The sequence below is a fragment of the Leuresthes tenuis genome, unplaced genomic scaffold (genome assembly GCF_036924035.1).
Source record: "Leuresthes tenuis unplaced genomic scaffold, fLeuTen1.0.hap1 SCAF_2, whole genome shotgun sequence".
Lineage (NCBI taxonomy): Eukaryota > Metazoa > Chordata > Actinopteri > Atheriniformes > Atherinopsidae > Leuresthes > Leuresthes tenuis.
In genome coordinates this window covers 12326482-12341346 of record NW_027325356.1, presented here as the reverse complement: position 1 = coordinate 12341346, position 14865 = coordinate 12326482, and the positions used below count along the sequence as shown (strand labels likewise).

At 38.2% G+C, this 14865-nt stretch overlaps 1 protein-coding gene across 4 annotated transcripts in view; it reads left to right on the top strand.

Annotated features, from left to right (window-relative positions):
- celf6 (CUGBP Elav-like family member 6) overlaps positions 1-14545 on the top strand; it is a 141052-nt gene extending 126507 nt beyond the window's left edge. For 3 of the 4 annotated variants that reach the window (XM_072380222.1, XM_072380221.1, XM_072380219.1), the window contains 2 exons: positions 94-243; positions 7115-14545. In XM_072380222.1, coding sequence (XP_072236323.1) covers positions 94-221 — 128 coding nt within the window. In that variant the 3' untranslated portion in view covers positions 222-243; positions 7115-14545. Of the gene's footprint in view, positions 1-93; positions 244-3633; positions 3707-7114 lie in introns of those variants that run through there. The other variant, XM_072380220.1, reaches the window with a different exon arrangement.
- Positions 14546-14865: the final 320 nt, after the last annotated feature.

Below are 14865 nucleotides of genomic sequence, written 5' to 3'. Positions count from 1 at the left end.
TCTTTCTCTCCCCCTTTCTTTTCTTCCCGTCCGTCCCTCCCATTCTTCTCTCTTCATGTCTCATCCCTCCCTTGCTCTGTGATCTCTACTCAGGCTTTGTGAGTTTTGATAACCCATCCAGTGCTCAAGCCGCTATCCAGGCCATGAACGGCTTTCAAATAGGCATGAAGAGGCTGAAGGTGCAGCTAAAGCGGCCAAAGGATGCCAACCGACCTTACTGACTCGTCTGCTGTCCATACCCAGGTACAGTGACACTCAGGCCATAAAACATTATGGTACATTGAAAACCATCCATTTCACTTGGGAAATGTAGTGATGGACAAAGTCAGTCTTGCTGGTATGCCACAGCAGTAATATTTATGCTATATTAATATGAAAACAAGAACCTACATCTAAAGCACTGACCCGGCTCCACAGAAATGCATTTTCTCTTCTGGAGTTTGTTTGATCTCTTTCACACTTTCGGGAAGTTACAGGTAGGACTTATGATATCATTGCTACCCAGATGTGCTAAAAGATATCTGTCTACTGACAATGGCACTGAAATCCAGGTCTTAAAATACAAGTTTATAAAACCAAATATCATTTCTTTCCCTCCTAAATTAGCTCAGCAAAGCATTTCTGTCAACTACTTGCTAAAAGTTTTACCTTGATTGATTGGAAAAATCTGAGAGGAGATGAATAAGAATAAATCTAGATGTGCTTGTGACGTGACAGAAAAATGATATGTGCTGGCCAAAAAGTAAAAGATGCTCAACGGAAAAACATTTACTTGCTGCAGTGGCTTCTATTATGAACTACTCTAACCGCCTAATGCAACACTGGTTGTTCCAACTGCTGTTTGGCACATCTGTTCTCAACTAAAAACAGTTACAGTTCATGTTTCTTGAAGGAGCGTATATTATCCACTAGGACAGTTCACCTGGATCACCTGCCAACACAGTGTGACATTATCAGCTAAGTTGTTGCCAAGGTACAAAAATAACACACCCATCCATTAATGGCGATCACTGAAGATTTAAATCACACCTATATCTTGGTTATACTTAGACTTTCCAAAAGTTTGTCCACTGACTTTTATTTTTAGCTAAATATCTAAACACTAATTTACATTAGCAAGATCATTTCTGTTTTGGTGATTCATTTTTTAATATTTTTAAAGACACATTTATTGAATATTGGTTATTCCCTATGATCTGTGAAATCTGCAGCTGTACACAAGCGTTGGGGAAGCCCTCTGCTGTATGATTCTGCGCTCAGTTTATTTAAGTTAAAGTAGGTCTCCATGAACCCTGAAGCAGACAGATATTAAACAATGAGCCTTTTCTCAAATGTTTATGCAGTGTTACTTTTTAGTTCTGGAATTTTCTCTATATATCGCTCCCCATCGTATGTAAGTTATAGTTAATGTTTCGAAATGTTGTACATGAATTTCTCAATATCAACTTGGGAAGGAAAAAACATAGATAGGATGGATAATATACAAAAAATATATTTATACTGTAATTATATTATATTTACTATTTCAAATATAATTTGGTCAACTATTGGCAGCTCTCCAACAAGAGTGCCAAAAATCTTTACAAGCACTTAGATGTTGCTGATCATTTCAGGAGCAACTCTGAGGACGTTCTGTTACTTAATGGGAGATTATCTGCTCACTAAAGAGTAATGACAATCTAGACATTCCTATGCACCTCTTTTTTAAGCATTAATAAATAGGATTCTATTAAATGGTATTTCACATCTTTATGATAAAGCCAACATTCATATTCAAAATGTACTGCACAGTAATATCAGTCTTAATTAAACACAATACATTGATTTAATACTGTGTTATCTGTAAGCAAAATTCTGGCGCTTTAGTAGCATTGTCACCTCACTCTTTTTTAATTTTTTTTTGTGAACTCCTGATAGCCATACTGCAAAATTTGCTGTGTGGTTACCTTTCTGGGGTGAGAAAATGGTGCATCTGCTGGCATATATCAGCATTAGTGCTTATTTTGACCCCGAAAAAAGTCAGAGCTTTCATACATGACAATAAAAATACAGATTGCTTTTAGCAGCACCATCCCTCAATAGATTAATTTCACAGTGTCACACTTGATTCAAATAATCATCGCCCATCTGTTACAAACCGCAGCTGCCAATGCAAAAATAATATAGATGCATGCTCTCTGAACCCAACTGGCTGGACAACTTTTCATTACAATAACATAAGCCTGAGTTCTATTCCTGCATCAATAAAAGATTGGTAATCTCATTTGCTTGTTTTAGATTTGACTCTTATAAAGCCATAGGTTGGCATATGCAATACAAATGATAGATGCTCCCTCTATCAGTTTCCTGATAGCATTTGAATAGAGCTATGCCCTGCTAATTGAGGAGAAGCTTTCAAAGCTGACACGGAGAAGAGAAAGTGGGTGGGAGAATTTGATTTAGCACATTAACGAGGGACAAATGGAAAATATCCTGCAACAGCACCGAATGACAGGGCAGTCATCGAGACATACTTTGAAAGCAAGTTAAGACATTTCCCTCCAATAACATTCCATCACCTCAGCAAGAGTTGTGTGCATGGATGGTGGTGTTTGTGTTTTCCATGTCCTCTTTTGTCTCTGGTCCAATTAAAACCATATCTGTTTTTTTTTTTTCCCTTATCATGCCATTTCTGTTGTTGAGTTGAAGAAAATCAGTAGAGCAAAACCGAGACCAATCCTATGAAAGCATGAAAGAAACAATACACTGGGGCTTCCAAAGCCAGTTCTTTGTCGTAGTTATAGCTTTACAGATTCTAAGGAATCATTAGAATCTTATATAAACACAATCTTTTGGGAAAATATTTTTGTTTCCTTTTCATTTCTGGATTCTGGCATGATGGCAGACATCTGCAGACATACAAAGTTCAACTCTAACTTCTATTACTATGACAAACTTTTGATGGGACTTGAAAGATGATTTTCTTTTGTGTTTCTTCTTATAGGTAAAAACTTAAATAACTTCAGAATGTGCATAACTTCAGAAGCCCCTTTTTGTCTCTAACACTAACAGCGTTGCTTTGAAGTTGAATTAAAAACACGATCAGACAGCATTCTCTTTTTCTAGTCTCAGGAACCCTGCTACTCTAAAATTGCATTCTGTGTCTGAAAGATAAACTTAATGCAAAAAAAAAAAAAGAAAGGAAAAAAAGCTGAAGCACTTATTGCACGGCCACCCTCATAGCAAATAATGCTAGGCAAATCCAATTACTGCAAACAGGACAAGTTTCTGAAAATTTCTGCCATAAGGGTTATCTATGTGAATATAAAAAAAAACTCAATCAATTCAACCTTTTAACCTGCAAATGTTGTCAGTCTGAGAATATTTCTCCACATTTAGGCACAAAAAAAGCCTGTTTCTGTGCTGAATATCATTTGTCCTCTTACTATTGTTTCACTGTCTTTACTTTTTCAATTTTATGGTAATAACCATAATAATCTTGTTTGATTTGTCAGCCAGAATAAAGTGAGAGTGTAGATCACAAAAATAGAAAGGGTGCTTTGAATTCTGATTCAAGAAAAAGAAAATCCCACTGTTTCTTTCTTTTGTTTTTTTGCACTCCCATCAACCTGGCAACCTGACACGGCCAATCAGTGTGAGGTGGCCTTTCTTCGCTATAGCCACACAGCCCCCTCCCCCGACATCTGTCACGGGGCCAAGTTCCCACAGCTGTAAGTTGAACCCATGGTGTCATTTTCTTTTGGATGACGTCATGTGGTGGGACTGTGACTGCGTTGCATGACGTGGCGTTGGTTGATATCTCTGAACTCTATCTCTTCATATTCTGCCCTTCTTTTATATATATTTATATATATACTGTATATTGTATATTGGCAGTTTGTGGAGTGCAGTTATCGATGCCTTTCTTGGCTGGTAATGTACATGACGTGCTGACTGGGTGGTTGATTAAAACTGGAAGTGGCCTTTAACCCTTTGTGCCATTGTACCGTGTGCCCTTGTGATGTTATACTTTCTCTTGTGGGGTTCATGTGTATGGATGTACTGTACTCTCTATTTCTCTTTTTCTTCACATTTACATATACAGTGTTCTTCTTTCACCCAACTATTTCTTTGTTTTTCAATTAGTCTTTGCAAAAAGGACTTTTTTCCCCATACGATCGACAGCTGTTTAGCTGAGAGATGGCCGAGATGACCCTATGTTTGTGTAGCCAATTAAAGCTCTAATGTCCACACAGAGTGCACAGGCAAATGTTGACACTCCACTTCTCTGTGGATTCCATCTGTACAGGGAATACTTCTGCAAGATTGTTTTGTTTGCCCAACATGAGAATCACTTCCCATTTATTTATTTATGAGGGTGGAAACCAATTACAATAGAAGAGCTGGAGGCAGTGCCAAAGACCCACATGGGCCAAAAACTGTCCACCGCGCATATTGTACACAGATCTTTAGGCATGGTGTTCTTGTGTTTTTAATAGGAGAATACTGCCAGATCAGTTGGATCTTATATATTTGGTATTTATATGTCAGATAATTGTTGTTTGATTAACTGAAAAACAAAAACTAAAATAACATAAACACATTTTGTGGAGAAAAAAAAATGGTGGTCTTTTTTTGCAATTGAAATTGTTACTACTCTCCAAGGTATATCTTGATAGAAGTGAGTAGATTTTTATTCTCTCAGACGACTTGCAGGTGACTCACATAAAGAGAAAGTTTTTCTGGCATCAACTATGCTTCTCAACTACCAGGAGTCTGATGCATAACTGATGCGTTCACACAAAAATAACCTTTCGCTAAACACAAACTAGTATTTATAAAGGACGGATGTGTGATGAGGATGAGGGAACCTGATCTTTCAGACCATGCATACACCTTCTAAAAGTAACTTGACCCTCATGAGGGGGAGTGGAAGGTGGAAATTAAAAGAATGGTATCCAAGTTTAATGTAACACAATTACAATTACATTACAAGTTTTCCTCTTTTTTAATCATTAAAATGATTGAACTGTGATTTATAAATACTGGTTATAAAGTATGGTAAAGAAACCAGCCAACATCTGTGCAATATCTGTACATTTGTGTCTCCCTCCTGATTACCGCCATACAGCACTGTATGCTGTTCAGAATATCTGTACATTTGCAGTTTGAGCCGGTCGCTGTGCAAGCTGCTGTGCGTTTTGACCACTGATTTATAATTAAATTATTAGCATTTTTGCAGGTGTTCTGAACTCTCAGAGCTGAATACTTGTTACTTTTTACCATTAAGCAATTTTTATTCTGGCCATTATTCCAGAGCTGAAACCACCAAATAACTTAAATCCACTTCACTGATGAGTGTCTCATTTCTATATTGGTAAAATCACACTTCTTCTTTACAGTTGTTCTCCTTGTTGTGTTTATTTAGTTGTGGTGCAAACATAATTTTTATATGCAAAAAACTAAAGACTGTAACATTCAGTAGCGTACCTCCTGTTGGGAAGCTATTTTCATTCTTTTGCCCAACCAACAACTTAAAATTGTTGGTTCTTTTTCTCTCGTGCTGTCTTCATATCACCATGGATGCTTCGTACACACATGGGGAGACACTGGAGGACGGATGTACTTACAGGTCTGAGTTGGGCAAAACCAAATCTCAGAGCGGGAGGGGGCGCAGACAAACGCCACTATATTTTACTGCTAAATTGAGAAAATCTACCCCATTGTCTTGTTTATAATACTTAACATTCATCATCAATAATTATGAAATCATATTGGGTGGGTTGTGGTGGCTTGTGTGGATTATTGGGTGGGTTGCAACCCACCCATCCCCCGTAAATTACAGCTGTGGTAGCATTCACATCCATTCAAAAGTGGGAATGGGCATCTGGTTCATGCACTTGCTTATAGCTTCACGATTAATGAGATTTATTAAAGAGAACCATAACTACTCAATGCATAATAAATGTGGCAAAACTAAATGTCTATGAATGTTTTTGCTTTTGTGTATACACACAGTTTTATGCATCTGGCCCCAGGATTCCTTTATGGAGCCATCTAAGAAGATGGTTATTATGTGGAGCATAATGCTAGTTTGTGAGGAAATAAAAGAAAATTCTTTATTATTTGAAAAAGTTGTTGGGTGAAATAGTTTGATGCTTTGAGGGAAGTTGTTTACTTAGATGAAAAAAAAAAGATCCTAAAGCCACAGTGTGTTTCTTTTGTGGAACATGTATAAGGAGAATTGCCAGTAGTGCACAAAAGAATGCATCTGTAATTGGGACTGTTAGAGCTATATGTCACTAATGGCTGGGCTCGCTTTGTTACACATGAGAAATATGTTTGAATCTCAGCTTCGCTATCTGAAAAGCAGATCTATTATGAAATGGTAACAAGCTCATTTACAGGAATGAAAAGGTAGAACAAAGAGTGCCTGGGCGAGGGCTTCCGTCACAAAGTCAGACCCTTTCATGTTCACTCCCAGAGACTGATTTGCTGTGATTTTGTAGCCTTTCTTCGCCCACATCAGAGCTCATAACATATTAGAGTTGATAAGCTGTAAACAGGATCTTTTTTTATATCCAAAGCTTGATTACAAGGACACATTCAAGTTAAAGGCAGCAAAAATGTTATGGGTTCCTAATTAGAGGATATTTATTGATATATGTACATTTCTTTCCAGCCATCAGTTTTCAGTCATTATAATTATTACATAATTTCAATCCACAGACAGTCTTGTTTTCTTTATGTATTCCTTTTCCTCTTTTTTAGTTTGTTATGAATAATAAAGAAAAATGATCGCACCATCTCTGGAAATTTTTTTATCCCCCAGGAAGATGTAGTCTGTTTAAATTAGGCCTTCCTTGGATTAGTGCTGTCACAGTGTAGATGTCTGTTCCATATGGTTTAAACACAAATCTCCCACCCCACCTCTAGCCCACTTATTTCTGGCTGTGATTGACACTCTCCGTTTTTTTTTTCTCCTCCCCGTCTGTTTCTCATGCTGTTGGCTGTGCCTGTCAGTCTGTGTGATAACCAGGAGCCAGCAACCCTGAGCATGTTTGCCACAGCCTCACTGAATCCACTCACCTTATTCTCCCCTGTCTCTTTCTCTCCTCCTCTCTCTGTGTCACAGGATGAAGGGCCACAACACCTTATTTCCACAAGTGCAGTAAAAGTACAAAGACTTCTTGTTCTGCTACATATCATGAAGGAAGGGTGGTCCCTTGATCCTCCTGGAAGGCCGCTGAAAGATTGGGTGACTGAATGAAGGATCCCAGAGTTGTTTTTTTCTCTTATTTGATTTTTTCTTTCTTCGCAAATGCCTCTTTTTTCCCTGTTTTGCTTTGGCGTCTGTGGAAGAAGATTTTTTGCAGAGACCAACTTTTTGCTGCTGTTTTTTAGACATGACGGGAAAAAAAAAACCTTTATAGACTCATTATGCTCAAAGCATGCATACTGACACAGGATATAGATAAACACACAAACAGAAAATAAACCAAACATACACGTTTAAAGAAGCTACACTTAAAAGAAAAACTGGACAATAAAAAACAACTGAAAAACAAAAAACAAAAACCTAACTTTGTACATGTATAAATACGTGCAAATGCCAACACAAGTACTGAAGCAAACTCATGCGTGTGCGCACACACACAAACACACACAAACACACACACCAGCCTGCTGCCATTTTGGTTTTTGTGCCTACACAGGTGTTGTGCTCTGTGACAGGGCAAGCTCTGGATCGAAGAAGAAAACAAGAAGAAGAGGAGACAAGTTGAGAATCCAGGATAATTTACATGCATCATTCCTTAGGAAATAGGGACCAAAGGACTAAATGCTTTTTAAAAGATTATAAATATATAAATATATAAATATATATTTAAAAAAACTCATACCTTGTAGCTGCAAGTATTACAATTTACTCATAGTCAAAAAAATCATCAAATCAATATCCAGTGGCCTACTGTAAGTATGAATAAAAGAAAATGGAAATAATGTATAAAAAAGACATGGAATCGTAGAATAGGGGCTGATCTTTTGCTCTGGATGCTGATTTAGCACCAGGTTGTAGAATAGTTAAGTAGACTAGAAAAAAAAAAAGATGTAGATTTGCTAACTTTTGCTGTTGTTTAAAAAATATACTTGAAGTTGAAATGACAAGGGGGTTAAAAAAAAAAGGGGGATAAAGGAACACATTCATCTACCCCTGTGTGTCTCTTGGATGTTAAGGTACCAGCCACTGGATATCTCACTCATCATGATGTGTAAGTCACTGCACTCTGTGACAGCTATGGAAAGACTGTTCTGGAAGACAAAAAAGGATGACAAGAGAAAATAAGGACTGAACTTATCGATGTCTGTGCTGGACGAAGTGCAGATGTTTAAGGCTTCTCGCTAGCCTTTGTCTTCAAGCGACAATCCACTGTAAAGACCAAGTAAAATGGACATTGGGTGTCTTCTGTTATTTTTTTTTCTTGACCTTTTGTATTTCATCATGAAGTGTGAATTATGAAGCCACAAGTCATTAAAAGGAGACGGTTAAAAGAGAGAGGCATGATCATGAGGGGAGCAGCGAAAAAGGAAAAGAGGAGGAGTAAGGTGACAGCTACTGTAACTGCCAGAAGGATTAACAGTTTAGTAATGAATTGGGCCATGTGGTTTTCCCTCAAAACAATACGCCAATCTAAACTAACCAGGACGTTGATGAGCGACATGCCAAGACTGTATGTTCATACTGGAGGTGCTGCAAAACTCTTGATTGAGAAAATTAAATCTCATCTCTTGGTAGATGAAAAGAAACATTTCTCTGAAGACAAATTCAATTTACTGCAATGATGGCAAACAAGTGCAGGCTTTTAGGGCTCATTTAGCTCTGTCAAATATAATGTTAAAAAATTCCACCGTAAACATCTTTACTGACCTGCTTTCTTCATATTTTGTACATAGACCTTATGGGGGAGAAAAAAGTTACTGCTTAAACAGGCTAAATCTATTATAATTCTAACAACCACTCTGAACCATTGTTCAGCTCGCCTGTAGCTTCTCTGACACTGACAGAGCAAAGCACTCCGCTGCTGTCATGTCTTGATTTAGAGTCCCATAGTCTTTACTTTTGACTGCTTTAGAGTTGTGGAAGAGGGCTCCTCTCTGAAACCAGATCAATATGTTTAGAGTGTGTCTAGAGGGAGGACCAATGCTGTTTCAGTCACGATGAGCACTTCCCAATTTTCTCTGCTGAACACCAGCTCACATCCGTACACCAGCCCTCTGAGCACTGACAGCTGGCATTAAGAGGCAGGGCAACGCAAGAAGGGGGGGGGGGAAGAAAGGAAGTCAACAACTTATCACATTGAGATCTTTTTGAACTGATGCTTCTAGGTTGCTGCAGAATGATTTATCTGATAAAATTAGAAGCTGTAATTAAGCCCCTGGTGACAAACATTATAGATTTTTGTGATATATGATTTCAAAGAACCAGATTTAAGGATTAATCAGGACTGAGCTTGAGTACTGTAGGCACCAGTCCAACCAGTTCATATTCACTACTGAGACTTTTCTTCTTCTTGTCATTACCTCCCTCTTTTTTTCATAAAATTCAGATGCAAACCGGATCTGTTTCAAATCGGAGAAGAAAGAACTGATCATTTGTGCCAGGAAATTCTTGTTTATATTGCACTGCTTTTGTCATTTAAATAGGCTGAAGGTCTTGATTTCAGTCCATAATATCAGCATGCCTTGTACCACCTCCTCTTTCCACTGTCCTAACAGCAGCCATGCCTTTCCAAACCACAGCACAACTGTTCATCGTCTCTCCCTTTGGAACAGCATTTTCAAACCTGGCTAATGTCTCTGCTCACTACCCTTCAATTATCTCCAGCACCATATTAGACATGCTTTTTCACCTTTCCCTGTAATCACACTCTAATCATCAGCTTCTATACATTAGCAGCAACCAAGTGAAAAATGACCAGGATAATCACTTGGACCAAATGACTGTAGAGATGGTCCCCTGCATGCACATGGATGACAGAAGGAAGATTAGTGCGAATTATGTTTGTGCCTACTCCCTGGCAAGGCTGCTGACAGTTGACCTGGCACCAATAATACAGTCGAATTTACCCGAAAAGGCAATGGAGGATGTGGAACAAAACCTTCTGTATTATAACAAGGTGATAAAATTGCAAGGCAAATTGACATTAATAACAATTAGAATAGAAGGGTGCAGACAAAGGTTCACCACAAAGGTTACAGGAAGAGTTGTTTAAAACTGGGACGAAACCAACAATTTTACAACAAAACGCTCAATCCAGGAGAAGCAGCTGCTGTGCTATTGTGATTCTTTTTCAGCAACAAAATGCATTTCAGCAGTCAAGAACAGAGGTCACCCAATTTTACAAAATGACTTGCTCAGACTGCTGTCTTTATTTGTATTTATTTGTATCCCAGGGCACCTGCAAAGCACAGTTTTGGTCAACACTAACATGATATTCAGAAGCACAGCTCTTCAGATTCAAAATGATGTCCATCAATTAACAGCTTTTAAAAATGCATTTAAACCCAGCCTTTCTTCCTCTTCCCTTGATTAAACCAATGGTATAAATGCTAGAAGCTGCATGAATTAGCTCAAAGCAAAGCCATGTTCTCCATAAAGTATGTGTTTTCTGTGTGATGCTGAACTGATCAATGGGCAATCTAATGTTCCATGCGCAACCAAATGTCCTCTCTAGAATACACATAGTCACATAACTCTTGCAAGCACTCTCCACAGAACTTCTCTGTCTCTGTATATCAGATGGTGTGCAAGTTCCCACTACTACTGTCACATTGATTCCCCAGTGAGCCAAAACCTAGCTTTGCCTACTATCCCACTGCCTGGCTTGACTAATAGCGCAGCATTCATGTAGCATATCTGCTATGCCAGGGCTAAATTGGGCAACGTGTAATCAGCACTTCAACACGTTTAATTAGGGTGCTCCCATTACCTTTACACCCCAGGGAGGACGTTACTGAAGTGACGGGCATTAAAAGCAAAGATCACAGTGAAACTACCAAAATAAGAGGAATAAAGAAGAGAATGCTTTTTTTTTTCTTATCTCATTACCCATTTATTTTATTAGTCTCTGCCTATTGTGCCCTTTGCATCAGTCCAGTTGGGTTTTTTAGTTCACAATAAGTTTCACCTGTATGAGTACTGAGAAATGTAGGCCTGGCTGGAACTCAAGGATATGTTTAAAACTATTATTTGATATTTCCCCAAAAATGTATTTTGAGGGAATGTAATTTGACACTTGAGTTTATAGGAATAAGTATAAATCTAATTAATTCTGACAATTATAAATTATGCTGACATGTCAAAAGTTATGCATAGCTCCAAAAGGAAAAATCCTATCATATCTGTGGTCACTGTTCTGCCTTTGATGAGCATCAAATAAATCAGTGGTGAACTGAAAGATACCGTACAGTAAGGACCAAACAAATCTTTTTGAATTAAAATTACAAAAAAATAAAAAATCGTAAGCTAATGATACCTGTATCTACTCAGAAATAGGAAGCGTGTGTAGGTGTTATGCCCATTTCAACTGTCTATACACCACTGCTCACAAGGCTCATTGTGTAGAGTCGCACATATCCTTAGAGGGTCACAGCCAATGGCAGAACAGACCAGAAGACTGCTAAAGCACGGATCTCCAACCCCCTGGGTGCATAACACTCACCCTGAAATAGCAGTGATTGTCAAAGAAAGGAAGTGAAATGTAATTGACTGAAAGTGGAGAGATAATTAAAGGAACCTGGTGGACAGGAGAGAAGAAATTAATGCCTCTCATTTAATAGCTGCTTTGGGAGAACACTTTTCCGTCATCTCATTTTGGTGCAGAAAAAGGTTTAGTTGTGGAAATGGGATTTTGAATAGGAAAAGGTGGAGATGGTAATAGTGGAAAATGGGCACTGGGTTGTGGGGGTGCTGTGTGCTAAACTGAAACTCCACAAAATCACTCCCAATACTCAGGGCATCAGCCATTATGATGTCATGATTAGTGGAGCGGTTCAGAGCCTTGCCTTATCCCTGATCCTGAAGGAGGTTGAGCAGATACACATGAGGACAGTAGGAGTTGTGCGACCACATCCAATCATGGGGAACGCTGAGCCAGCAGAGGGGCTGATCAACCACCTAAATCTTGCTTTGGACTTATAATACCGTCATTCAATTCCAAGAATAACAAAGACACAACAAAAGAGGCCACCATGCAGCCAATACAAAGAACTTCTGGAAGTGTGCACCCAACTTTGAAGACACAACAGAGAGTATTGAAGGCAAAGACCCCCCCTTTCTATTCCTTACTGTAAATAGCCTTTTAAATACAAAAACAGGGAGAGGTTGTATAGCAACTTGTGTTGAGAAGCCTAACTCTGTGGGACAATGATGTCATTATAAAATGTATCCACAGCAGTGCAGGGATTTAGGAGAGTTTTAGTCCTTTTAAGCCCCTTAGGTTTGGGCTGTGAACATGCATCCTACAACCCTAAGCATCGGACCAAGGCTTAGGAAGTATCTGACTTAGTGTCAAACCTAAGCCACGGCCCCGATGTGATCCGTTAATTAAGATTCTGTGAACACCAACATGTCATGATTTTTCTGACAGAGGAAAGATAGCCTGTGCAGTAATTGGATTAGTCCAATTCCATTGATGAACAGATATGACAGCGACAGTAAAGTTCATCCATCTGCATGCTTTCTGCTTGACAGTGTGAAAAAAAATTAAAAGAAAGCCTCAGCTACCACCAGACTTTTGAAATCTCTGGAAGTTAAAGTTTAGGCTTTACAGCATTTAAAGAGGCTAGTTTTGCTAAATGAAACTCCAGGTAACAATTTGTTTAACATGTACATAAACCATTTTGGAATCGAGCATTTAATACACAAGGCTGACACTATATATACATGGTTAGGCTGAGACTGGAGGAAGGGGACAAACAAGAGACCAACTATTGTAGATCTCAGCAGAACTCCGTGCTTGCTTGACTCAATCTACCATTGCTCTCCTGACCACACAGCTGCATTATACCTGTACATACAATATAGCTTATTTTTCAATTCTGTTTATCATTCTTTATAGGCCATACAATAGATCACATTCAGACATCTAAAAAAAAATAAAGGAATAGTTAATATATTTCATTGAAACTAAGAAAAGGAACCTATGAAATAATTTATCAAAAACAGAAGATAAATGATTTTATTTCTTGTATAGTGAAGCACTGATGTTCAGAAATGGGATTTTATACTCATGTTGATAAATGTTTCTTTATTTTCTTTCTTTGTTGTGTTATTACAGGCTGAAGCTGGGGTAGACCCATTGTCATGAGGTTTATTCGGATATGCTTTGATCATTTTTCTTTATGTTTTGGCTGCACAATCCCTTAGTGAAATCCCCTGTGGATGGGCAAGTTCAAAGAGATTTTGCTCACTGCGAGCTGTTAAATCAATACTAAAATTAGCAAACTGCACTGCAAAAAGATGATTGATGACACTGGTCTATGGATTCAGGAAAAAAAAGTCCACTGCACAACTGAGTTCAAATGAATCAGTCTTATGTGAGGCCTTTTGCTGTATTGAGAAGAAAAAATAAGACTGAAAACAAACAAACAAAAATGATCAAACTTTGCCATCCCATTGGTTCTATATTGGACCTATATCGTCATCTCATTTGATTTCACAATGGTTGGTTTTCTTGTATATCTCTTCCTTATGATTTTATTTTTTTCCTGGTTTATTTTTGGATGGTTATTTGTGATCACCCACCTACATATCTCTCGAGTTTCATATTTTCTTTTCTTACGTCTCTACCACAGTCTCTTCACTAATGTGACTCCATCCACTGAAGACACTGTGGCAACATTAGATTGTGTCACATTGCTTTACTCCAGTGAAGTTGGTTTGTTAAAGTGAGGAGGGAATTCTGCCTTAAACCCAGCCTGTTCTCTTTGACAGCACTACCTGTTAACAGCGGTCAGACACTGTATACTGGGTATGCCAAATGCTCTTTCAAACAAACACTTAGCCAGAGTCAGTTTTGCCTCAAGCCCATTTTGACACAAATACGGATGTGGTCATCCACCTCCATTTTCATTGGTTACAAGGACCAAAATGTAAACAAACTCAGCTAACTGAGCAGTTTGCGTCAATCAAACATTCAACGAGAGCCTTTAAAGCGTACACCTTTAGTCATAGGTCATTTTGCACCATTGATTTTTGTATCATGGATCATTACATTCCCAGCTTCACTATATAATTTCACTGTTTTAAATTGTTGTCATTCAAAATTAATTTATCGCAGTATATTTAGTTATTTAAATTCACATTGAAAAAAGTAATCATGTATTTTATTATTTGACTCTAACAAATTGAGTTACTGTTTTCTGTCTTGTTTGAAACAAAGATGTAATTTGAATTAGCGTTGGCTCGGGTCCGTTTCCCTGATTCGGGATGATATCTCCCATAGTGCTCCTGAACTCTGTAGTTCTCTAGTTCATTATATTCTGCTTAGACTAAAATAAAGCACAGTCCTGTAGAAGATTGAGCCTGCTTTGTCTCTTTTATTTATTCACCTATCCTGATGAATTAATTCCTAAAAGTATAGATCATGGTGTGCAAAGTGGGAAGCTGCCAGTGTCCTAATGTCACCTGGATCGTGAAGAGAATGCATTTAGGACTTGTCATTGTATTAATTGAGCTAACAGCGCTAACCATATCCGAATACCAAATTAGATAAGGCGTTTAGTAGAAAATCGTTTAAAAGGGGCGAATAATGCATAATAAATGGAAGGGAGATTGGAAGCGGGAGGGAAATAAATTGTGAATTGGTTAAAGGGAAATGGATATTC